The sequence below is a fragment of the Charadrius vociferus genome, unplaced genomic scaffold (assembly GCF_000708025.1).
Source record: "Charadrius vociferus isolate BGI_N301 unplaced genomic scaffold, ASM70802v2 scaffold345, whole genome shotgun sequence".
In the NCBI taxonomy this organism is placed as follows: Eukaryota; Metazoa; Chordata; class Aves; order Charadriiformes; family Charadriidae; genus Charadrius; species Charadrius vociferus.
In genome coordinates this window covers 622,230-649,960 of record NW_009648340.1, presented here as the reverse complement: position 1 = coordinate 649,960, position 27,731 = coordinate 622,230, and the positions used below count along the sequence as shown (strand labels likewise).

Below are 27,731 nucleotides of genomic sequence, written 5' to 3'. Positions count from 1 at the left end.
GATATATCATATAGTGATAGCACAAAGGAGCTAAGGCAGTCTGTCAGGGCAAGGGGCCAGCTAAGTGATATGCAGAAGGTTAATGGAAAACAAATGGCTGTGCTTCTTTTTAAACTTGCAGATCCTGTGTCATCTTATACACATACAATGAGAAAGATTTGTGTAAAAATCTATTGTGACACCAATTTATCTTGGGGCTGTACCATTTGTTCACTAGTACTGCACGCAGATTTCCAGAACAGGGAGCAGGTGGAAGGTCTGATAGTGACAGGCAGTACTGTGCTGGATTGATGGAACAAGGAAGCCAACTGATCATGAACCTACAGCTTTTACAGGTAGCCGTATAGTAGAAACATCTATGCCTGCTGTGAAACTCTCTGGAGTTATAATACTGATTAGTAGGGAAGATTTTGAAAGCTGTTAGTGAGACAAACACTGAGTAGTGTGTTAGACGGAATAATATTCAGGCAGAAAATACAGAAACAGCAGATTCCAGTGAGTTGGTTTAAACTAGAGATACTATGGAAAATTGTGATGCATCTATGGAAGTCAAGAAGTGCGTAGCTGAGAAGCAAAGATTGCAAGGATCCTTCTAGGTTGAGTCTGGGACCTTGTTTTATCAAAGAATTTATTATAGAATTCCCTTCATAAACTGAAGTGAATGGTAAGATCGAGAATGGTTGTGTTTTCTTAGTCTCATAAATAATAAACTTTTAGAACAACAGGCCAAAGTGAAGCAGAAGAAAACCTAGAGATAGCTAATGATCTATTTACTGGTCCCACATGACGCTGAGTGATAAGAAAGAAATGTTTGATCTATAAGCAGAATCCAGAGAGAATACTGATGCTGCCAAATGCAGAATTGTAGATCATTTCTTCCAAGGCCAAAAAATGGTAGTACTCCCATAATTGTGTCTTTGGAGGAGACCCTGGAAAGACTGAGGTTTGCTAGGGCAAAGCAAACAGGGCACTTGATTGGACTCTGCAATCTGAATTAGGGAAATACTTCGTTTCAAAACAGGAATGCTCAACTGATTTTCTTCATCAGAGCAATGAAAGTAAAGCAAAAGGAAATTGATGAATTCTGCACTGTACTGAGATAAATTTGCTAATTCCTTTATGAATAATCCTATGAATGTTATTGCAAATGTGTTCCTGTTTCTTACTGATCTCTGAAAAACAAGTACAGCTAAAGTTTAATCTTTGTAACAGATATTTCTCTTCCACTGTCTCTCAACATATAAAATTCTGAAAATATATATTTTTTTTTTCCTGTACTGTAGCAAAAACAGAGAACTGTTCAAATACATTCCTTATAGTGACATGGGGCTTAAGTCTGGACAGAAAAGGCCCAGATCACCAGGTACTGGGCAATATGCTGTTCCTCTTCACCTTCAAATATCTGTACTTGGGAAAAATCTGCAGTGAAAGGCAGCCAAGAGCTGAACTCAGCAGAGCAGGAGCAGAAGCAGCTTGAGGAAGTACCAGCAGATGATGTCAGAATATTTTAGCTTTGAGTGGCAGCCAGTATTTGAGGCCTTGCTGGTTATTTCACGCAGGAAGAAAAACTGGCAAGATACTCATGCATTTGGGTAACTGGGAAAAAACTGTTATGTCATCCAAGATGTACACTAGGTCTGTTACAAAGAATGTGCTAGGAACACACAGGAAGTGTTAGCTTTCTTGTTATCGAGTCACATAAGGGTATTCTTAAGGTATAACTATATTAGATCTAAAAGAGGGTAAATTAGATCAAGCATAATACTATGTTACTGAGCCATGCTTCTAGTATCTTATCTGCCTTCGATATGACTTGTGTACTGCACACCATTACCTGTTTGCACAGATGCAGTTAAATGTAGGTGAAATCAATCAATTTCATACGCTAGAAATTCTAGAAAACCCCACCAAGGTCTTACCCACTTATTGTTTCTCAGCCAAATGACTTCTGGTTATGGGTTACTATTATGAAATTATAGAAAATACGTTTAAAAAGTGTCTTGATAAGCTAACCCTATATCAAGGAGAAGCCAAGTATATTTAACTTTCTTTTCAGACCTTAATTTAACATATTCTTTAAAACTTCCAATAGCTAAGATTCCACAACTTCTCTAGATAATTTATTCCAGGGCTTCATCACTCTTACTGTTAAAATGTTAAAAAAGCTTTTTTCTTGTGTAACCAAATTTTTCTCTGCTACAGATAAGTAGTTCTTAAGTAAGTTCTTGTTGTAGCCCTAGTGGAACTGTAGAAGGTACCTTTCCTCTTTGCAGTTCCCTTTTTATGTTTAAAGTGTATCATAGCTCCTCAAAACCCTCTCTAGACGAAATTATTTGTCAGTTATGGCGTACAAATGGACAATTAGTTGTGATTCATGCCATCTTCACTTTCAGTTCACTTTTCCATATTTTTCTTCTTACTAATTTCTATCCTGTCTCCCCTAAGCAAAATTACACAACCAGAGAATAAGGCAGCAAATTCTTGATGCCAAAGACTACCTACTACCTCCCATTTGTACAGCGTTTGCCTCATTCATGATTAGTCAAGCAATGTTAAAAAAAACCCCACCACCTTCTACTTGAAATTCATAGCTACTCTGAAAACATATTGCAAATATAGACTTCTTATATTGCAATACAGATGTCCTGGTTTGAAGTTAATCTTCAACCACAAATTACAAGTTTTCTACAAAACCTTGCATATCAGACAGAAGGAACCCAATTTAAAACAAAGCAAAACAAAACCTATTAAAAAAAATCTTCACAGTGAGAGAAGCTGGGTCTGAAAGGTGACTGCCTTCTATTTTCATATTGTCTGTGTAATTATTAGTTAATTACTATCAGAGAAGGAAAATAAGTTCTTCAAGGAAGTAAAAAATCTGAGTTTTACGTTTTTTTAGAGAAATTTCTTTGGTTAATTTGAGTTCCTTTTTTTTTTTTCCAGTTAGTTTTACATTTGAATGGTAATTTATGGATGTGTAGGAAGTACATCTAACTGTTTATTATAATTTTCTTTAAACTATTCTTTTTTTTTAGTTTTAGTTGTTTTTTAATCTTTATTTAGCATTTTCTTTGAGTTAGCACAAGCTTCTATGATGATGGAAGGAAAGATAAATATATTAGCATTTTCCCATATAGTCCCAGCATGCAACGTTCTCTGAGAAAACTGAAACTCTCTCCTACATCTTAGAGGACACCAAGCTGCCAACAATCTGTAGAGCCCCTCTCAGTGTATTTTCAAATATAAATTAAAATAAGAATTAATTGGTTCAAAGAATACAAAACATAATAACACACAGTAAGAAGTACTTCATAACATATTAATAGAATTCACAGAAAATTGGATTTCTTCCCTTGAAAGTATACTTCAAGAAGTTGTATATGTTAAAAAAGTTTTTGTTAGCTTGCAAGTTCCCCATGTTTATAATCAGTGTTTCATTCCAAAGCACCTTCCAATGTCAGAGAAAAACTGTAAATACATTGAATTTTCTTAAGTATTCTGACAGTACTTTGTGTAGATTTCAGATAGGTTGTCACTGTTTTCAAGGTGCATGTAGAGTTGTTTTAAAAAAAGTCTGTCATATCTTCATCAAATCAATCTAAAAACCCATATGAACCATCTTTGCTCCAAAATGTTGTATAATGCTTAAACCATGTACTTAAATGGACACATGAAGTATTAAAATGAAAGTATTAATTATCAGAGATCAAGATTTAAAATACAGAGTTTACTTTTGGAAAGATATTGATTCTGCCGGGGTTAAAAATTTGTGTAGAGCTGTTTTGGTTAATAGTCTTAAATTGTTCAGGTGGTGCTTCCAGAACTACTTCTATACACAAAGCTTGATTCTCTATTACTTTGTAATTTGTACAGTTATTTGCACTTATGAAATATAGATATTTTAAAAATATACATGTGCAGAGAATATGTGAAACATCAACTGCTTCATGCTTTTATTTAGTCAAATGTAATTGTTAAAAGCACTGTTTAAAACTATCATGAAAAAGCAAACCTTCAGATTTCATTTTCTTGAGCAATTTGGAGCATACCTGAGGTTGGAAGGGCAGTTTTCAAAGAAGCATCTTGGGAAACAAAACTGTGGAAAATAAAAATAATTTTGAAGCATTCATTGTTGTATGAATTGCAGGAACCCGTCCCTGCTGTAATGAGCTGCTGTATATAGTATGCTTTTACTACAGTAACAGCAGTAGAGCGATTCTTTTGTGAGTTACTGTCTCTTAGAAATGAATGTAAGAAGAATAAAATGGAGACATTTTTTCCTTTTGGATTACAGAGAGGTAGAGAAAGCTTAGTATATGGAGGTGCCTCATGGCTCCAGAAAATAAAGCTGATACTACCAATGACTGTTTTCACTTTCAAAAATAACAAATTCAAGAGTTTTTTTAACATTTTACGCTGCACTTGAAGTGCATTATTTCTAAAAATTCACACTAGAAATATATGACTTTTAAAATGTTTTTACATATCCGGTTCTCTGAGACAAAGATAAAGATGACTAAGCATATTTGGGTGTGATTCAGCCTTAATGAAAATACGTTAATAGATTTTTAAAGTCATAAGACATCACAGTTCATTTTGAACATGAGCAATGCTCTAAGTCTTCTCCCTAATGATAAAAGTACATTAAGTTCTTTAAATCTCATTGTAGTAAAGGACTCACTGAAACAGTATGTAGAAAACAATGTAATTTCCTCTTCTTTTTGCAGTATTTCTGATCTAACATTATATAGCTGATTAAAGAACGAAAAAAGAAAATTTCATTAAGGCAACTCTTTGCAATATATTAATTTTAAAAGATCAAATATTCAGTGTGTATTCTTTGAGCTCAGAAAACTTTATAATGCTTACAATAGACTATGTAGCAATTTGTTTTAAAAAACCCCAGAATATTAAACGATAAGTGATTTTAGTTAGCAATTATTTTTCACAATAAATTTGGACTAGACATATAAACATGGTCTGGAAAAGATCTATTCCACCAGATATACACAGGTGTAAATGAAATCAGAATCTAATGACCATAACCAAATAATTTCAGTAAGGTGCAAATAACTAAAAATGTGTTAGGAATCGTAGGACAAAACTATGATCTTACTGAATGATAAATAAAATCTTATACTACTCCAGTTCTAAGTAAGTAATCTAACAAAGCTAATATGAAATCTAATATTTATGTGAAGTTGATTTGAATATAAAACTGTGAGTGTTGTATAACCTGATGTTTCAAGGAAGATCTAAAAATCGGAGCAGAACTACCCAGTCTGCATGGAACTTGAGGTTGTATGACTATTCAGGCTGATAGCTTGCAGGGTCACGAAGCTGTGCTGAGAGGCTCGTACTGCCATGGGGAGCACATGGTGTGTCTTGGAGTGTAAAGGCAGCATGAAACTTCAGCCCCAAGAGTTCTCCAGCTGAGACAATTTCAAACTGTGAGTATTAGTCATGTCCTGTAGGAAGTCCTGAAGCTTCTGCCCAGAAAGATAGTACTCATCAAGTTCACAAACAGCTATCTTGTCTACAGGAAAGGGAAAAAAAGCTTCAAAGAATCATCTTCCATGCACAATAGAGGCATATTTGCTATGATTATAACAATATCTAAAGGTGTCGTAGTACAGGTCATAGTCTGCTAAAGTTATGTGAAGAGGAAGAAGAGTCATTCCTGTGTACCAAAGAGATGAGATTTACCTGCTTAATGAATTCTGGTCTCTTTCTTCAACCCACAAAGACAGACTTAGAGAAGCATAAGAATAGTAATGAACTTTCATAAAGGGATTTATCTAAACATATGCCTGTCTCCAGCCATGGCCTGAAGCAGATTTACAGACTTCCTGCATCCACATTTGCCAAGGAATTTCACATCTACTACTTGTATGAAAAAAAACCCTTCCTTTTATTAGTTTGAAGCCTTATTCTTGTTAACTTCACTTGTTGGCCCTTGTCTTTTCTTTACATAGTCAATGGGTGATAGGTCTTTTCAAAGATCTTCAGACTGCAGTCTGTATATGAAACTTGTTACTGAAATTTATCTGAGCTTAGTTATTTGTGAACATTTTGCTTAAACTCATGGATTATCTGAACTTTCTCAACAATATTAGGTCTTCCTTACCGAAACATATACAAATGTTTTAAATATTTAATGATCTGTTTGTTTTCATCTCTTCTCTTCATTTAAGTGAACGCAGACAATTTACGAGTTATATTTTATACTTCAAATGCTTCGAGGAAGGAAAATGCATGGGAGAATTAGCTTTCTGGCACAATATTTTCAATGGAAGAATGGCAGGAGGTCTCGAACGTGTCGAGATACTCAGATACAGATATAGATTATTATCATTTTAAAGTAATCTAATAAGATTGTTAAAACATTGCGTACTAATTTTTCAGAAGTACCTTTTTACAAACAACAAATCTGAATGCAATATATGTCTATAGTGTGTGTATATATATATATGTATAAACACACAGATTGTTACCAACAGTTGAAACTGATTGTTACCAACAATTGAATTGTTACTCATTGGTTCACCCTGGGCAACTGGCTCTAGGTGGCTCTGCTTGAGCAAAGGGGTTGGACAAGAGGTCCTTTACAACCTCAACCACTCTGTCATTCTGATCCTTTCTTAAAACTATATTTCTGCTAAATTGTCATAATTTTTTCTGCAAGGTAATTGTGCTTGGGGTAAAATGTATTTTCTTCACACATGTTCATGTATATTAGAAACTAAGAGCTTCATAGAAATCAGAATAGGTTTGAGTGGAGGTTTACAACTTGAACATTTTACTTTTACTTTCATGACCCATTCAAATAATGCCAGGCACGTATTCTTTTCATGGCTGAGTTTAATTTAGCTATAGCAAAAAGTTAAGGAATAGCACCGGTGCTTTCCAGTAGGCTGATAAGATTATCTTGGACTTCCAGTGCTCAGGTCTGCCCTCCTCGCTGAATGGGTATCTCATCTCCAAAAGAGTCTTGAAGTTATGATTAACAGAAAAGGTGAAGTGAGTTAATTCAGTTAGCTTAACTGAATGTTTAAGTGAAGACAGCAGAAAGCTATGCAAATTTAAAAAAGTAATCACTTAAAAGGTGGAAAGTGGTATTCATATCTGACATTATTAACGTAAACCCGTTTCTCTTTTTGTGCTATTAAATGGCAAATCATCTTTGAAATCAGGAAAACCTTTTTAATGAAAGAGCAATCAGTAAGTTGAAAGGAAGTATCTCAGAAAAGGTATTCAAATGGGATTTAAATTATTATAAAAAGTGCAATTTAGAGTATTTCTTTTATGTTACAGAAGGGGTTTGAATGGTTCACTCAAACCACAGTGTTCAGTGGTCTCGATTTCTCTTCCAGAGGATGGCAGTTTGTATTTTAATGAATATACTTGCTTAATTCTTTTTTAAAAATAAAAGAAAATACTATACAGGCCACATGCGAAAACTTAAACACACAAGTATAACAGAGGCAGAAGTTTGGTATTTATGCCTCAAACTGGCCCATTTTACCTGATGGATAACCTGAGCCTGGTTGACAAAGTCCCTTGGGAGGCAGTCCTCAAGGGCAAAGGAGTCCAGGAAGGCTGGACGTTTTTCAAGAAGGAATTCTTAAAGGCTCAGGAGTAGGCCGTTAGGGAAAAAGACTGGCCTGGCTGAACAAAGAGCTCTGGTTGCAAGTCAGGGAAAAAAGGAGAATTTATGGCCTGTGGAAGAAAGGGCAGGCCACTCATGAGAACTACAAAGATGTAGTGGGGCTATGTAGGGAGAAAAGTACAAGGGCCAAAGCCCAACTAGAACTTAACCTGGCTATTGCAGTTAAGGACAACAAAGAAAGTTTCTATAAATAAATTAACAATAAAAGGAGGACTAACTATAATCTCTGCCTTTTGGTAGATGGGGGCGGGAACATAGTGACCAAGGATGAGGAAAAGGCTGAGGTACTTAATGTCTTCTTTGCCTCCCAGCCCCCTGTGCTAATAGACAGGGGTGGGGAGCAGAATGAAGCCCCATAATCCATGGGGAAATGGACAGTGATCTGCTCCAGCACCTTGAGTACAGTGTTCAGTTTTGGGCCCCTCACTACAAGAAAGTAATTGAGGTGCTGGAATGTGTCCAGAGAAGGGCAACAAAGCTGGTGAGGGGTCTTCAGCACAAGTCTTATGAGGAGCAGCTGAGGGAAATGGGATTGTTTATTCTGGAGAAAAGGAGGCTGAGGGGAGACCTTATCGCTTTCTACAACTACCTGAAAGGAGGTTGTAGAGAGGTGGGGGTCAACCTCTTCTTGCTAGTAACAAGCGATAGGACAAGAGGAATGGCCTCAAGTTCTGCCACGGTAGGTTTAGGTTGGATATTGGGAAAAAGTTCTTCACAGAAAGGGTTGTTAGTGATGATTTTGGCAGTGTTAGGTTGATGGTTGGACTTGATGATCTTCAAGGTCCCTTCCAACCTAGATAATTCTATGATTCTATGATTCTATCCCTGTGTCTCACAGATACCTACATTTGTCTGTTAAAGTTCTCCAGACATAAAAGCTTATGTCACCTAATGTTACTGTCTAAAATGTAGGGATCTATCTTGAGCAAGTGGTATAAGTTTCTGGTATATTTTATGGAGAAGAAAAGGCATCTCTAGAGGATGAATCATTGTGACTATCTTAGAAGGGGATGAATTTCCCCCTTGAGGTAGCTATTTCTCTTCATAAAACATACATTTTAGATGACTGATCTTAACTATTGTGAAACCCCTATCTAATGTTCTTTCAGAGAGATACAGAATGACTTTTTCTTGACATGTGAAAAACTTCAAGGACGGAAACTACAGGACCTCTTTCAATGCTTGACTGTCCTCATAGTGAAAATGTTTTTCATATATCAAGCCAGAACCTCTCGTTTCAATTTATGTCCACTGTATTTCAAATAAAGCTGAAGGGCATCATTTTTCCCTATTCCCGAGAAGCATGCTTCAAGTATGTCTAACAAATGCCTTCAGTAGTGAAGTCCCACAAGGAATTTGAATGATGATTGCTACTTTCACATTAGGTAGGGTCACAGGACATAGAGAAGGAGGAAAGTATAGTTCTTTTCTCTGCCCATTGTATAATAACTCAATGGTTTTACCACTCATCTGTCAATGCAAGCAATGTGGGTTTTGAATCCTCCATGAAATGCTCACATTTTACATTACATGGTTATTAATAAATTATGAATTTCACACTGGCAGAAGGACCACAACTCCAGACAATATCCCAAATATTCATTACAAGAGTTGTGCTGTTCAATTCCCATCAAATATGGAATAACTTTAACAGACTGGTCATGCAGCCTAAGAAAACAACAGGAAGTGGCACTTGACGGAAATTTTAGCACCTAAGTCTAGAAAGTAATTCTAAGAAATGCATATTCATGAGGTTTAGCCTTCCAGAAGCCCTTGGGGATATTAGCCTTATTGTCTGCATTGATGTCTCTATATAATGTGTTCTTCCTGTCTTAGAAGAAAAGAAAACACCATGCTGCTATCAAATCCATTTCATCCCATGCGGCTACAATTGTGTTTCAATCATCTTTCATCATTTGAACACCTGTTTTCCAGGTTTAGACATAAATGTCTGCGCTTGCAACGTACATAGCACAAAAAGTACTTTCTGCAGTGCTTGCCCAATTTCAGCACTTGAGAAAAGCCAGCTTCACTCTGGGGCTGCAAAAGCAACAAAAGACCAATATAGAAACAAATACAATCAAATCACAATTTTTAATGCGATATTTAAAGACATGTTAACTTGCTGCTCCTATGACTTCACTTAGAAATATTAGCATACAGATCAGGGTATAGTGTAATAATCATAAAACTTATCCCATACATTGACAAAAAGTATAACTGATAATCTGTGGTATTAATTTGTATATTTATATAGTACAAAGTACAAATTACCAGCATTTAAAAATGTTTGAGTTGATTTTTTGTTTCTGCTTTTATCTAGGATAAATGGATGCATTTTAAGGTTATTAACTACTGCAACCTCTAGGAAAAAAAAAAAGTATTTAATATGAATGAGGAAAGGATTACTGCTTTTTGTAACTTTTTGTTACTGACACTCATCATGATGTTGTTGTTAACATTCTTATACACAAAGTCAGGCACGAGCTATTTTGCTGTTGCTATTGTTTTTTGCACAGTAGTTTTGAATTGTCCAGGCTTGTTTCACAATTATATTGTACATCCTATTTTATTTTCAATTGATCAAATTGTTCCCAAGTCACGGAACTAATTAATTTCCTGTGAACGTGTCCTATATTTTTACCCTTTTCTTCTAGCATTACAATTAAAATTCTACCCCATGTGTTCCTTAATGTATAATGGCACTAGTTTCTTCTCATGTCTCTTCCTACTTTACTCTTGATCCCTTCTATGGTGCCCTAGCTACTTGGTAGGGATAGGCTGGGAGTTTATCAGCCATTCAGCTGGCTAAACAGCAAAAAACAGATATTAAACCTCTGATGCATCTGTTCTCTCTCACCAAACTTTGTCCCTTTGAGAGCTCTTACTCTCCTTCTCTTTCTAATTCAGTTGAAATTGCCTTGGAGGTTCAAAAGTGGTTAGGTGAGCCCAAGAATGTAACATACTGTGATATCTCCTTAGGAAACTGAACTAAAAACGTGTCCACTACTGATGAGTGAATCAAATAAAAGCAGATGTGAATATCATAAGCCTGCGGTCCTCAGATATGTGTAGATAATGTACTGTACATTTTATGTAAGAACTAAGTTTTAAAAATGTTTTAATTGTATAATTAAGATTGTGATAATTATGATTCTATGATTAAGATTTTGCCATATGCAGTGGCAAACACAGGACACCCATATACATAGCTAGGACAGGCTTTTCTTTTATTTGCCCCTAAAGAAACTTGAATTCAAAATATAGCAAATCCTGGTAACATCTGTTTAATAAGGACATCTCGTGAAGCATGATAAATGGTTGTATTTTTGTAAAAATGTATTTGGATTATCACAGAAACTGCAGTTATTTGAATCTGCTTGTAGGATTCCTCTGTAGCTTTGTATTATTGCAATGTATCATTTGGCTGCTATATGTCCTTTTTATAAGGTTTAATAATGAATTATCTTCTTTTTGTTTACGTATTTTCTCAGTGAAAAAAGCAATTGAACTGAAATCAAGAGGAGTCAAGATGTTGCCCAGCAAAGACAGTAACCACAAAAATTCTGTCTGTAAGTTGTTTATACCATTATCTTTAGAGACTGCATCTATCTTCCGGAGTCCCATTAAACTTACAAATCAAAGAATGGTGTTGGGAAACTATGGTTGTAAAATGGTAATTATGCTTTCAATTGTCACTGAATGAGAACTCTGCTAGTGATGCTGAGGGTGTAGAAAGCAGAATATGGTGTTGTAATGTCTGAAAAATATAGGTATGTAGAAAAAAACCCCATTTTGTATATCAGGATATTTGTATATATCAGGATATTTAGAATTCAGAGATGCACAGTAAAAGGCAAATCCAGGCAGAACAGTGCCATATAGACTTTATCAATTCAGTACTGAGTGAAGGTATCTTTGCATTTTTCTGGATCTAAGTTTATACTTTCTGATCTTTTTTCTTCCCCTCAGTTAATATCACAGCTCTAATTCTTCCACCTTATTGCCGCACTATGTCCTGGTGACTGCCTCTTTTCACTCCTGTGATATAGCACAGCAGGGGTTAAGAACTGCTGTAATTCTCAAATTCTCAAGAAATGCATTGCCTTCCCTTCATGCACCTTGCATGCTCAGTGCACTCCAGAATGACATATGTTTAGTCCCTCTACACCTTTATCCCCATCTATAGTGTAAAGGTAAAATCAAGATGCTATCTATGGGACTATGAGGCTGTTACTTTTCGCTTTCCCTGAACAACTGGCAATCTGAGTAGTACCCTGAGAGCTCTTTCTCCATGAACCAGGCCAGTCTTAAAACAAGAAAAATAAGAAGATAATTTTATATTTTGGAAAGCAGAGAGTCCCTTAGCCCCCCAAAAGCCAGAGGGTAAGCCAGTATTCACCCACAACTCATCAAAAGTGCTTGTATAATGACTAAGATGTATTTGAATAAATTAATTCTTCATGTAATAGCACTGAACTCAATGGAGTGAAACCTGGGCTGTGTTTGCCTCATGTGCTGTTCTGCAAGTACAGAGAGAATGAGTGTTTGAAGGCTAATGTCTAGGGGATATGATTTGGTCTCTGTGTTTCTGCAGTGCATTGTTTAATGCAAAGTGAGTGTTATGATATGCTCACTGGAACAAAAGAGGCATGGCAATTTTCTGCTTTAAATATTGCACATTGATGGTGTGGCACTTAAAAGGAACTTTTTATGCAAGGTGTAGCAGAAAAAGTTGATCCATCTCTTTGGTGTTTGTATCTGAATGGATGATTATTTCATTATTTATAAGCTGCTTCTGGGAGCTGTGTGATCTCTGCTTACACTCTCAGAGCACATGCTGTCAGACACCACATTTAATTACAGAAAGTGGAAGTAAGACAGGCTATGGAAGAAATTATTATAAGGCAGTGCTGTTAACTTCAAATGTAATGTCTTTTGTCTTTTTTTTTCTTTGTGTTTTAACGCGTGAAGCTTTATTATCATGTCTGACTTTTCAACATAAATCTAAGAAATGCATTATTATTACCATTACTTTCACATATATGAAGTTTATAAAAATGATGAGATTAAAATACAAACAGTTGGATGCAAATACATTTTGCTGCTCTTTCTAATGTGAGACTTCAATATTTAACCATTTTTCCTGCTGGTAATTATGTAGATGGAAAAAGTAATTGGGAGTTCAACTTCGTAGAACTGATAGGAATGGATATTACCAGTTGATGTCAATTAGCAAATCTCTAAGAAAGCAAAGACTACCACCTCTCTCCATTTTTGCAAGTTAGATCTTTTTAATATTCTCTGTCTATAAAATAGAACGCTTACTTTTGCATTTCGGTTTATGGAGGGTAGATTGAATGGGACTACTGGCATGACAAATGCTGTGAGAGCATGCCCTGCAAACCCCAAGATTTGCAGGTTTCCCACAGCTCTTCCTCCCAAGCACAACCCGAGAGCAGCTGCAGAAAGCATTTCACAGCAGCACAACTCTGTTAGGATTTAGGCAGAAAACGTTACCAAGGTATTGGTAATTCCTTGTGGAACGCAGAACAGTATTTCAGTCATGTACAGTCATATCTCACTCCTCTCCTCCTGAACCTGCCTGGATTCCTAGATGTCTTCTTTCAACTGCTCTGCCATCCTTTATAAAGACTCAGGTAGCAAAGCACGGCTTTGGGATATGGGTGCCTTGGTAGATTTACTATGGGAAAAAAATCATTATGTATTGTGTTGCTCCCCAGGGAAAGAACAGGTTTTTGGGTTTTGTTTTCTTCTTCGGTACACCTGAAGGAAACACATCACGTTATTTGGTTGCCAGAATAGTCCCGCCAGCTAGTACCCTTTAGCAGTGGGCCAGATGCAGCTGAATCATGATTAATTTATGCAAGGAAATGGGAAAAGGATGGGATAGATAGTTCAAGTGAACAAGTATGGTCCTGGTTCATGCAAAATTTGCACTTGACAAAGTTTCGGAACAGTAAACTGGGAGGAAGTAAATGGACAGGCAGTTCTCATGGTTACTTTTTCACAGTTGGTCCTCATTAGTGCTTGAGCTGCCACAAACACTGGCCAAATCCAATGCTAAGCATATTTCCCCTTAGTCGTCTGAAGCTGATGTCTCAGAGGAGCAAGGAGAGAGCTTTAGTTTATGAATCTGCTTAGGGGAAGCAAATCCAATTACATCTGGTTTGGTGTCCATCTGTTCAGTTGCAGGCTCAGTCTACTTGCTTTTGTTCCCTTACTTAGTCATTCTGATATATACGGTATGTTCCCAAAGGAATTTACTTGATCCATCGGCACTCACTCTCATTCTAACATGGAATAAGCTTGCAGACTCTGCGTCCCTAGTGGTTATGGCCTTTTTTAAAAACTGCTATGACTAGTTTGCATCGTATAAAAATATAGTTTTGATTGCTGGTTCTTGTACGAATGTGTTTTCATGGCAATATTCCTGCCCAGCAACTCTGTCAGAGGCTGACTATTACCTCTACACATCAGGGTGTTACCTCTACAGTAGAGAGATTGTACAGGGAGCATCCCATACATCTAAGAGAAGGAGAGCCCTAATGAATTTGTCCATGAGGACTGACCACCATTAGGCAGCCACAGTCCTTATAAAAGGCTCATTTTCTAGGCAAGTAGGAGACCCTTGTGGTTTTTCTTTTCAAGTCTAGCCTCTGATACGTACCAGGCAGTTACTGCTGGCTATTCCACATGTAAAGGATAATGAGTGCAGGTCTTGATCTCTTCAGGACACCAGTTTACACAATATTGGGAAGGCAGGGCCATACCTAGCACCTCTGTGAATCTTTGGCCCCCGTGTCCCGCAGCAGCCCAGGGGCAGAGCCTCCCACCTCCAGGCCTCCTCACCAGCAGGAGGACAAAGCACAGGGATGCAGCAAGCTCACGGTAAACACCAAGGAAGTTCAGTGAGGTGAGAGCCATCATATATGGTGAAAAATGGAAATGCTTATAAGGTTTATGTGGTGCATGCAACTCTGCCAGCGCAGTAACGCCAGGAGGGGAAGGCAGCAGTGAGAATGAAGTGTCTGAGAGAGCTGATTTCCTGAGTCTGCTCTTGTCAAAATGCAGCGTTGATAGTGGCTTGAGCCACACAGCATAGTAAACTGCCAGGAACGTCCACATTCTGGAACAGCAACAAAGATTAAGAGCCAAAGTCTGAGTGATTCTTTAAAAAATACGGGGTTCATATTGCACCATGTTAACAGTTCATAATAATTACTGAATATTGTGTCCCTTAACCTTACTTTGCAAAGTGCTTAGCGTCTGAACTACCATGTTTTACAAAGTAGAAGGTCTGTAGGTAATCGCTGAGTAAAAACCTCTTGAACTTCACTAAAGTTATTTCAGGCTTCTGTTGTATTATATGAAAATGTATTTCAGAATACCAGAAAAACACGTGTTAAATGGTTTGAAGAGCATGATTTTAGCATGAGTAAGGTTAATAAATCTTCTGAAAGCTTAGCTACTGAGTTTATCTAAACAGTTCTTCACCCTGAAGATGATAAAAAGAGCTATTTTAAGAGAATGATTTTTGCCACGTAGAGCCAAAGAACAAATTAGTTTACAGACTAAGTATTGATTGGTTGCAGCACATTAAGGTGAATTAATGGCACATGCTGTTGAAACTATAGTGATTAATACTGAAACAGGATTACATTGCTAATTCTGTGTAAGAAAGAAAGTATGACAGCAGCCATTATTTATTTGGTTATTGGGTAACTGACAAAAATGGTTTAGTACATTGCAATGTAAAGTTAAAAATATGTTCATGGCAAACTTTTAGGATGGAATTTTGTTGCTTACCAATATATTCCTCTCATTTTAGATTTTCGGGCAATTTCATCTTCTTGACATTTGGCTACTGGTAAATTTACTTTGATAGAAGCAAAATGATGACTAGTAAAAGTTTTGCTCTTTAGTTAATGAAAGAGTATTTCCCTAAGAAGGACAATATTGGACTAAATGGTTCCACTTAATAGCACAATTTTGATTTTTTCTTATTCCTTAGTAAAGAATTTATTTAAGAACTTTCATATTTTGAAAAGATCAATACTTAGAAATCAATAGCAAACCAATGTGCAATCAACTTAACAAACTGATACTACAACCACTGAAGGTCATCTCAAATTACAGTTATAAAAGATAAAACTATTGCTAATTACTACCTTTTTGTAATGAAATTTATAGCTTGTCAGGATATAAATATAAATTTCTCATTATGTTTGATACTTAAATTGTCTTTTTCATGTTTCCCCAAAATTATTTTATTGTTTAATTCATTTTTAGGATATTTTTCCCCAAATTACTTTAGGATAAATGAAAAAAATGTGTAAAAATTCCATGTTACTATTTTTAAAAAGCACATCATGGAAAAATTTCCACCAAAAATTCTAAATTTTTTTGTGCTTGTATTGTATTGAAACTTCACATTTAAAAACCCATTTCTTATTGAATTTGAATTCTCACAAGCTATCATGTGCAGTGTAGGGATCAAATCATAATTAAGAAATACTGTTAAATATTCATTGTTCTGATGGTTTTGAGTCTTGAATTTAAACTCTCTAAAGTTATACTCTAGTCTTACATAAGTTTAAACTAATCAAATATAGCATCTAATTCTTTATCCTTAATTCATTTATGAAACTTTGCATTGGTGATGGTATCGATCACCAATAAACACGATGTGAAATAAACCACCCAAGTAATTATGTACAGTTGTGTATCAAAATATCCTATGCTTTGGTCTTGTGTGCATAAGAGCTCTCAACATGCAGTCTGGTTTTCACTGTGAATATTTTAAATATTACATGAAATAATATTAAAAAAAAAAGAAAGAATGTTATTAACTAAGCATAAACACTAAGATAAAATGACTGACCTTAGAAATTAAAAAAAAAAAAAATCATCCTGCTGGCAAGTAGGTTTATCTGCTGAAATTCCTCAGGCCTGTGCCTCTTCAAGCAAGCACACATTTAAAAGCACTAGAGAAATAAATGTAACATAAATCTATCTCCTTTATTGGTCTCACTCAGATAAATCAAGTAAAGAAAATATGAAAATGTTGGCATCTTTCAGGCTTGCTTTAATTCTGGGGTTCACAATAGTGTTTGTAAATTTTTTGAACAAGGCTTCGGGGGGTTGTTTGCCCTGTTCCAACAGGCAGGTGATCAGTTTGCTGTTGCTTCTGAAAAAAAGCAAAAGAACATGAAAAGAAGGACAGCATATCAAGAGACGTACTTTACTAATTTTTTGGGGAGGGAAACACACCATCATTGTATATGATAGTATTATCTGCTTTATGTCCTTTAAACAGAGAAATTTCTAAATGTGGATCTTAGGATTTCCTTTTACAAATGCCACTCTCTTAAAAACTTCTGTTTCCCGGGCTTTTCATAAAGCATTGGAACACAAGGGTGAAAAGTGGCAGGATTCATCTGTAGCTCTTTTCTGACCTTTGCTGAGCATCTATTCAGCACCTTCTGTGTTTAGTGCCAGATATACTCTTTCTTTCATGAGGAAAAGAGACCTTTGCCTAAAACTTCTTCACCAAGAAAAGGATTTGAAATACCTACATTTAAGATGGAGTTTCCTCAGAGGAAGCTGAACCAGAAGACTGCTGTGTGCTAAGATCATTATGGAGGTGCATCTTTCCCATTAGTTTCTATAGGAATTCTCTCTGAAGATCTCAGCGTTCTCAGTGGAAGTTATTCTGTGCTTGTGTGCTGTATTGTATTACATTAATTTACAGGCACTGAAAGGATTCTTGTTTGTAAGTGCCCAAGCAGAAACTTCCTAAATGCTTACACAGTGGCATAAACTCTCCAGCCTTTCAGTCATGAAAACTATTTTTCATTCTTTCAAATCCCACAGCTTGAAAAGGAAAGCATTTTTCAAGTTTGCATTTATATTGTTGATCTCTGCAAATGAGAGAAAGGATTGTTTATAACTTACTGATGTATTAATTACAAGGTTAGGAAAAACAAGGCTTAAATAACTAAGATTTTCTGGGCCTAACATCTCTGCAAATATCCAATTTTATTTCAAAAAGTCTTTTTACAGAAATACTGAGTATATAATAAAGGTTCAGTTAACCATGAAGAAAAAAGAAGGAAGTAATACTTAAAGCACTGGCACTTTTATACAATAGGTTAAGGGATGGATCCTTGAATCTTTAATATTAAATCTATCCTTGTTATATATGTATAGGTATATGTATACATACACACATATATATACACACAATTGCAGATAAATACCTTACACATACTATTCCATTACATGATTTACCATAAGTCTGATAAGAGATTAATAACTCTATTTCCCCTTTTTCTGTGTATTATAGGATGAAATTGGGCAGTAGAAAAAACAAAAAAAACAAAACTGCAGCAGTAACCTCTAACAGTTTTATAAAGCTTTAATAAAACAGGAGGGATAATTACCCTGAAATACTTTGTCCTAGCATAGAATGTAATAGTACAGAGTTGCCCATGTGTTAAAGAATTTAGGATCTTCAGAGAAGATGAGTATCCCTATGCAATGAAATTCTACAGTGCTATTTTACTAGATTGTATAAATTGCTTCATAAATCAGATTAGTAAATTATACTTGGTGTTTCTAAATAAGCCTTTATCACGGCAGGAATTTAAATATCTTTTAAAATACTATGCAAAAATCTTGCTGTGAAGAGAACTACTGCCTAAATATATTTCTGAAGAAAAGCATCACTTGTAGCTACAAGCCAAACAAGGTGCTTCATCAATTATTTAATAAATCATTTGCATATATAATTTGTAAAATAACCAGGAGAAAGCATCTATTAAAATATGTAAAACAAGATGTAATCTGATTGAATTATGGATGGTTAAAATGAATTGTTATCTACCTAGGAAGCTGAAACTGCCATTAAATAATTTTTATATACTATTGCAGAACATTACTGATTATCCAAAGTGAATGTTCATACTGTAGGCTAAATTGAGATTGAATTCTGTTATTTTCAAAGTCGAAGACTTAAGAATAAGCAACCCGCTTTTAGCAATTACAATTTTGTATAAATTAGCTATTCATATGAAATTTAAATATAAACCTTAATATTTTTCTATAGCTTCGTTGGCTTAACTCCCGTGCACAGCTCTGTTAAAAATATAGATGTGGGCAGTAAAAAGGTTGGCAAAATGAAGTCTCTGTAGATTCCAATAATGTATGTAAATTATGAAGGCATTCAGAACTTGTGGGTGGATGAATTCAGACTTCTGGAACATAAAAAAACATTAAAACAATTTTAATTAAAGAAAGAAGTATGACACTGGTCTATTCAGTGAAGGTGTGCTGCAGGATATAGATACCCTTACTGTCAAGTCCTTTGGAAGAGTCAGAGACTTCCTACCTCCTGCAAGGAGATTTCCACTTTACACAGAGGCTAATATTGCAGTTTTAAAAGTTTAACACTAGCCGCATAATTCATGCACATTGAGTATGTATTCAGATCCTGCTTTTCTAAATCCAGGTTGTGGGAGAATATCTTCAGAGTTTCATAAAAGGTCTTAGACCATTTTCCTTCTTCAGAATTTGTTCTTTCCATTGTGAAACACTTCGGAAAATAATTTCAACTGTGTTGGCGTAGCATCTCCCTGTCAGTTTTTAGCCTGTCACACTGGAATGTATCTATTCCTGCAGTAGTTCTGAGCAGAACTGCAAAGTGCCAGTGTCAGATATGTTTGGAACAGGGGAGTTTTGTTAGGTGACAGCTAGTTTATCAGCTTCAGATCAGTTTGAGTCCACTACTCCTTCTTCACTTGGGAAAAGGCAAGTAAAAATTTACACAACACTTGAACAATGTATGAATTCCTCAATGATGTGCATTGAATAGCTTCAAATATTTTTGGAACGGGACCAGAAAACCCAAGAAGGATTCAAAGTGGAAATAAAGACATTTGTAAGGCAAGGCTGGTTGCTGATATAAGGGGAGGTGATTGTTCAGCATGATGTGTCCTTCCACTGATCCACTGAAATTGATAGAAGAGGTTGCTCTTTAAAACAACAAAAAATGGTTGCTCAACTACATAATTTTAATAATATAAACAGAAAGAACATTCCAGAAAAATCCTAAAATAGCTGGCTAAGTTTTCTGTCATATATCAGCATACCTGAAAAAGGAGGGACTCTAAATGTAGTGCTCTGGCTTGTATGTATGCTTCTATAATACAAGCTGTCTGAACTCAGGTAAGAGTGACAAGATCACTTTGCCATATATCAAAGTAATGTAAGTTTTAATATGCATGATGATGATCAAAAATGTTTAATTCTGAAAAGTTTTAATCTAACAGGAAATAATTATATCTCAAAGCCCATACTGTTCTGCTAATCCAACCATTTATTTGATTTCTGTCACCTCACTGTCACAATATTTTCTGCTTCAGACTCCTAACATGAAAGAAGTTCTCCTGCATAAGCAAAAGAGATGTGTGAAAAATGTATGCATATCTTCCGTAGTTTAATGCTTTTGAACTGAACTCTGATGCTCAATGTCTCTGCTAGAGGAGCTATAAAGTCAGTGAATTATCAAATTAATAAGAGCAAAACAGTATGGTTTCTCTACACCAACATTTCATGTGGTGTATATTATTTTATTCAGGATGCTACTTTTTATTGCCATATCAGCTTTTCCTTCACGTTTTTGAAGTCACAGGGGAAACCTGGTTTGTACTGGGAAGTCATGGTTCGTTCACAATTCTACCAGGCCTTGTTTTCCAAAGTCTGAAAATGTATCTGCAGTACAAAATAGCAGAGGCTAAAATAAACTCCTTTGCCATAAACAACAAACACTTATGTTAAGTTTAAAAATATAGAATGAAGCAACACCACCTGCTTGGATATTACGCTATTGTATCTATGGAATAGATTAAAAATTGAATCCACATTTTAGCACAGGAAAGCTTAAAAGCCCTTAAACACTTAAAATATATTTTTTGTATTCCTTCCTTTCTTGTTTTTCAGTTAAATTAAGCACAGTTATTTCTGGTTTAGTCCTGAAGCAGAAGTGTTAATGTGTAAGATGGGCTTTCTCATGACAGAGAATGAGATTCTTTGGAGAGGCAGAGCTTGTACCCCACATCACTTTTATAAAAACAGAACGTGCCCTGAATTTCAGTCTGGTTTGATATATAATCTTTTTTTTTTTTCTGTTTTTTTGGTGTTTTAGTTCTTATTCTTCAATTGTTACTTGTCTTATTGTATGTATTGCATCTTAATTTTGTTCAAAGAAGCCCATATGGTGCTGCGTTTCAGATTTGTGATGAAAACAATGGTGATGATACCACATCAGAGTTCTGACTGTCACTGAGTAGTGCTTACACAGTGTCCAGGCTTTTTCTTTTTCTCATTCTGCCCTCCACAGTGAGTAGGCTGTGGGTGGACAAGAGTTTGGGAGGGGACACAGCTGGGAGAGGTGACCCAAATTGACTGAAGGGGTATTCTATGCCATGTAACGTCAGGTTTGACAATGAAAACTATGGGTAGTCTTTCCAAGATAGCCATTGCTAGGAGGCTGGCTGGGCATTGGTCTGTTGGCGGGGAGGTAGCTAGTGACAGGAGGTACTTGGGAGGTAGCGAGTGATGCCTTTGCATCACTTGGGTTTTTTTTTTTCCTTTTTTTTTTTTTTTTTTTTTTGCATTTCAGTGTCTTTTTCTCAACCCACAAATTTTTTACTCATTTTTGCTCTTCCAATATTTTCCCCTAGCCTGCTGGGGAGGGGGTGGAGTGAGTTGAGGGGCTGGTGGGTGCTTAGTTGCTGGCAGATGCCAACCCATCACAAAGTAAAAATATTTTACTAAACATAACCTAATTCCTTTACCAAATCAGTCTCTTCCAAATCTCTTTGCTCCTGCCATGCTCTAGCCATGTTGTCATGTCATATTTTCCTCCTTTTATGTCTTTACACAATCATTTCTCAGTCCCAGACTCTGCCGAGAAAGCTTCATTCTCCCTCCATACCCTTATGCCTTCAGTCCTCCCACCTGCTAGTCTCTCCTCTTCCCTCATTTCTCTTGCCAGCCCTCATTTATGATTATTGACCTCTCTGCATGCTGTTAGCCATTCTTCTCGCTGGCTGTCTCAGTGTCTTTCTTCTCCATACCAATTTTCTTTCTCTCTTGTCAAACTCTACTGGTACTTTCAAACTTTCTGCTGGTTGTCTTTAAATACAGCTCTTGTTCCCTCTGTATTTGAATCAGGCAACTGGCTTGTCCTTTCAGGAAGGCCTGGTAGAATAAGAGTAGGTGGTTGTACAGGAACGACCAGCTCTCGGTTCAGAACCCAGAACTGGATGTTCATTGGACTCTGGAAGTGGAGAGTACTACAGGGATAACACACTTAAAGTGTTGTTAGGTTCTGTTAAATTTGACATTGATTGCAGATGTACTTGCTAAAACCTGTTTCTGTCACTCGCCTTGAACTATTGTTTCCCAAAGACCTCCCATTCAGCTATTTTTAGTAGATTTTGGAACAGCAAAATGCACATCCTTCACACAAAGGTCACTTTTGCAACAAATATAAGTTTTGAAGTACGGCAGTGATAATATATTCCATGGAAAAGGTCATCTTCATGTTTTTTTAGTGTGGAGAACTGGACTTTTTCTCATGGCCCTTTTAAAAGTGAATGAGATGAATAAACAATAACAATTTCAATTTAATAATATTTAAACAAGAATAAATAAATCCAAGGCAGATATCCGAAAAAGAAAATTTAAGCCCCAGCAGCCTCTGTTTGATAAAGCTATGTACAAGTGAAAGAATTTTAGCAAAGACATTGCTGAGCAACTTTAAAATGATTGAAAGCATCAGCTCTGCCTATGATAATAATCTGTTCTTTGTCCTTGTTTTGCCATCCACTGAAGTCCCTTCCCTAAAATGTAAAATTAGACATTACTACTTCAGGCTTTAGAGAAGTATCATACAACCTCACTGATGAACTGCTGAAATATTTAGGATAAGCGTCACAGACATCTATCAACTAAAGGCATGGGAACTCAAAATTCACTTTTCAGGGAAACTGATAAAGCATATCTAGAGAAGATAAGGAACAAAGCAAAGACTGCATATTTTCTTGGATCGTTTTCATCGGAACATAACAAAAGTAAAGTAAAGAAGTGTGAACTAACAGTATATCAGGACAGGATAGTTTAATGCAGTCAGAAATCTAGGAAGTTCCCAGGATTTCCAAAGAACTCCAGTGGTGGTTCCTATGGTCCCTATGGCTATCCACTTTGGCTGGTTCCTTCCAGTTATTATTGTAAACTATGCAGCAACCAAGCAAAGGGCACCATTTGGGTCCCAATGTCGTCAGAAGAGGAAGAGCTTGCCTCACACTCTTCTGGAGAGTTAAAGGGTTGATGTCCTCAATTTTACACATTCTGTGATCTTATCACTACTTGAGGAATTTACATATGAACTCTGCTGTATGTGGCACAGGTGTGACTTGTGGGTTATCTACATTCTCAGGTAGACATTAACAGTCATAACATAGCTAAGCTATTGACTTTGTCAGTTAGGCTATCCACAATTAGCAACAAGATGAACACAGAATAGATATTAAATTAAAAAAAAAAAAAAAAAGGAAAAATGTAATCAATATATCTGTATTTCACATTTTAACAGATAAACTAGTTTTTACATCACTTCCCCATTTACATGTAAATGTAAAAGCTTTCATATCGATATAACATTCACACATACAAACATTTCTACAAGGTCTTAGAAATCTTCACTCTCCCTAGGGAAGAGTCATTTAGGTTGTTTCCCTCAGAGAGTCATTGTAAAAGAGCATGGTAGACTTTGTTTTGGCTTCTTTGCTGCTTGTTCATATAGCTTTTTTTCGTTAGTGCAAACCCTTTGGTAGCCTTTTTGGTAGATAAGTTGTTTTAGCAAACACACATTTTGTTGGCAAAAGTTGCCTACAGCCCTGTAATTCTGTTTAGTGGAGTTTTTCTCCCTTCGAGCTTTTTCTGCCTCCTGCTGACTCAATATGGGATAAGCACTGATATGATATCTGAACAGTACATTTAGCTGGAAGTAACTAAGGGTATAGATAAGGCAGAAAGTCTCTCTTCGTAAAGAAATTAATGTGGAAAAAATGTAAAACCAGGGAAACTGATGATAAATCAGAATAAAGCTGATGACCTTTTGGATAAACCTTAGAGAAAAAGAGATGTTAAAGAGACGTGACACAGTTTGTTCTAACAGCAAGCTTACTAACACTTCAGGCTGAAAATGCTGTTCTCTACCAACTAATAAAAAGAGTCCATCTGCTACACAACAGGTAACAAAAGCTCATAAGGAAAAATGTTTGGCAAAAGGAGAAGCGACAAATCTGTTCAGTTAGCTGGAATTGGATTATGGTATTGGAATTCTTCAGAACTATAGCAGCTATTTTGCATTCCATATTAAAGATTATATACATTACATACAAGTACACCGGTCCTATTGGTCTACTTGCATCCCTATTGCTTAGAGCATTTCTGTAATGTCTAATCTGATCTAACAGTAAAGATTTTAATCCTCTTTCTCATGACATATTTTAAATGCAAAATAATAACAACAGGATAATTATCTTGGAGAAGTACAGTGGCTTCCTCTCACAAAAAGTAGGAACAGCATCTTAACGAGTTACATATTGTTATTCTTAATGCCATATACTTTTAGAAAAATTTCATACTCCTTTCTCACCAAAATATATTTACATTACATTAAAATAATGGTTTTGGTAAAAGTCAAAACCTAGTCCCAATTATTCATATTGTTGGTAATGTGTTCTCCATGTGTGTTAGTAGTCCTGGCTAATGGTGTAGGTAGTCTGTGATTAAAGGGACAACAGAGTTACAACTTACATTTTCTCTTTCTTTTTTCTATTTCATTTCTTGTATAGACAGAATGAAAGGTTTGTTAAGGTAGTTGTTTATTATTATGCAATTTAAACTGTATGTTAAGCAGTTACACATTATCTTGCTCTCCCTCAAAAGTCAGATAAAACTTTTATTTTTCTCTTGTCTGTACAATGGATAATGAATATAGATTAATTGATAAAAGCTCAGCTGGAATTCACGGGTGCCCCATGAGCTGCAGCTGCCTGCTACTGCCCCTTGCAAACCATGCTGCTGCAGGTAATGTGCTCCCCTGGATTAGTGGAGCAGCAGGATGAGCCTTAATGCTAGCAGAATGTCATCAAGTCTCTATAAACAGTAATACACACAGAACTCAAAGATAATTGTAGTTATTAATAAATAAAGCTGTATACAAATGGCAATATGCATAGGTTTAGCACGTGGACTAATATGAATGCGTCTTCTTGGACACACAAAGAAACCCAAAACATCTTTTACAGGACAGTTAGAGAACAATTCCTTTTCTGGATTTAAAGGTCAATTTGCATAATATCAAAGAGTTAAAGCACAGGAAAAGGGGCTTAGGACGGACAGTGTCGAGTAGCCCTATCTGTAACATTGTAATTAGCTCCACTTTGAATGATATTTTTCAAATAATTATAAATAAAACACATTTTATTTAGAGATACATTTTAGAAATTAACTATTAAAAGGTTTTAACTTGTCGTCTTTAAAAAAGGGGGAAAAAAGCATTGTCAAATTCCATTTCACAGTGTTTTAACTGGGAAAAAAAAATGTCATAAAAGCTTAACTATAAAGACTTGAATGGTTATATAGCTATTGAGAATTCCCCATAGACAAAAAGCTGCACACCATTACCTGTAACTGCTTAGCTGAGGAAAAGTAACAACTTTGCATCCAAAAGAAACAGGGCTTTTGAGACCTCATGAAACAAAATACATGCAATACCAGCACAAAATATGTGCCCCTTGCTTCTCACGGTTTATACCCTTGGTGTCACAAAGCAGAGAAGAGCAGGCTTAGTCCTTCAGTACAGTGGCAGTTGCATCAAAGATTCACAGCATGTTTGCAACGAAGAAACAAAACGGGTAGAAATGATAATTTAAAGAAAATAGAATAAGAGCAATAAGTCTTTCCTTAAATGTATGTCTGCATTCTTCACCAGGTAGAGCACTTCTGCTGATAAAGATGGCAAAAGAGAAAAATATTAATTGAGAGTTTAAGACTAAAACTGTGGGGTTTTGACAGTTCCTTAGCAAAGTCTCTGTTGGTCCTTGTCTTGGAACAGAAAAAGGTTGGCAAAATTCATCATATTATACGTGTAACACCAATTCCTACACCAAAGAGCTATTCAACAGGGGAAACCAAAGGGAGTGCTATTTTATGACAGATGCATAACGGATCTTTGTTTTAAATATGCAAGGAGTAAAAAATGTTATAAAGAAGAGAGGTAAAAATGCCTGATATTAGATTCCTGTCACAGGATTTAAAAGAGCAAAGATGACTTCAAATCTCCCCTATTAATGATGTTTAAGTTAAAAAGATTAGTTTGCATAATGAGAACCTTGCAGCTCATCAGGCTTGCTAAGGCCTCTGTGATACTACCTTTGGGTTGTAAAGCCCAAATGATCATAGTGATGCGTACTACAGCTTCACTTTATTACTTTTCATCAAACTGAAATTTTCATACTTTTGTTTTTCTGTATAAACTGTTCCAGTTGCCATAAAGATACTTATTTAGCAATGTTTTGGAGCCAGAGAACAGGCTTTGGTGCCCTTCCTCCTGGGACAATGCCCTAACCAGCAAGCTAGAGCCATTCAGCTCGAACTTTCTGACCTAGTGGAAAGGAATTGAAAAGGTTTTGGAAGAACCCTGTTTCAGAATTGTTACTAAGCCTACTAGCTACAGCAGCCACATAATGAAGCTAGTTACAGGTATCTGATCAAGTCAGAGGAAGAACCTGAGTAATTTATTTTATTTCCCTGGATAAGTAGTCTCCCCGTACAACAACTGAGGAATACTGTCCTCTACTACATATTATGAATGACAAACAAGACTGTTCAACTGTTTCTGGTTTTACTTTATCTATATTAAAAGTTCACCTTAACCATTTATAGGTTCAGTTCATAGAAAATTGAGAAAACATAACAGTTCAATGTTAAGTTGCTATCCCAGAATATGGTGGTTCAGCTTTGAATTAAAACATGAACAGTTTCTGCAATATTAACTTCCACAATGCCTGTCACATTCTATTTCAGCAATCTCTTTCCCACAAGTCGGAACTGTGGATCTGCAAGTGCAGAAGAACTCCTGATTATTTATAGATGCTGGAGTAATGGTCATTCTTGCTTGAATATTATTTCCAAAATCTTAATGATTGATCAAGATTTAGCCTTAGACAACATTTTTTTAAATGCTATAAGCAAATAGTAAGGTGGGTTGCACCATCACTGAATTATTTGTAAACAGACATCTCAGAGCCTCAGGAAGCAGTCAGCATTTTGAAAAATTGGGAGATGCCACATGTTTGAATTGCACTGAAGCAATGCCTGAATTTTACTCTGGAACTGGACTTCTAAAGTCTGCTTTAGGATGTACGTGTGTGCAGACTCTTTATGTTTGCCCCACAAGTTAGCTGGAATGTTAGTTTTCATTCAGAAGTGTGGAGTTAGATTGTGAATGCAGCACTGTGCTGACAGAGCTATAAAGCTTTTGCGTCAAAACTCATCTCCAGCTGACTTGGGGTACGGGCATCATGGTACGTATCCCAGCAAAAGACTTTGCAGACATGCTTTATCCAGTAATAAGGCAAATTATAAGCACTTTATAATAAACTTTAGACAGCAAAATTCTGGGAAAAATCTTTTTTTTTTTTTTTCTTTGAAAGAAACCTATACAAAGTTATTAAGGTCAGTTTGACTTGCAAATATCTCTGGTATAATCCCAATCCAGCTATTCATGAGACATAGCATTTATTTTTGTACTTGTAATTCATCCATTTTCATATTTTTAAAGCAATTGAGTATTTTACCATGAGCATACATCAAAACAAATGCTAAATTTAAACCTAGAAGAATGAAAGTTAGTTCAAATTATCCTCACAGTACCTGACAAAATTTCTTTCGTCATAATTCT

The 27,731-nt window shown here is 35.9% G+C and overlaps 1 protein-coding gene across 1 annotated transcript in view; it reads left to right on the top strand.

The window, feature by feature from the left end:
* CSMD1 (CUB and Sushi multiple domains 1) overlaps positions 1-27,731 on the top strand; it is a 1,016,474-nt gene that overhangs the window by 549,637 nt on the left and 439,106 nt on the right. Inside the window, exon 10 of the mRNA XM_009885090.1 lies at positions 11,164-11,241. Coding sequence (XP_009883392.1) covers positions 11,164-11,241 — 78 coding nt within the window. The remainder of the gene's footprint in view (positions 1-11,163; positions 11,242-27,731) is intronic.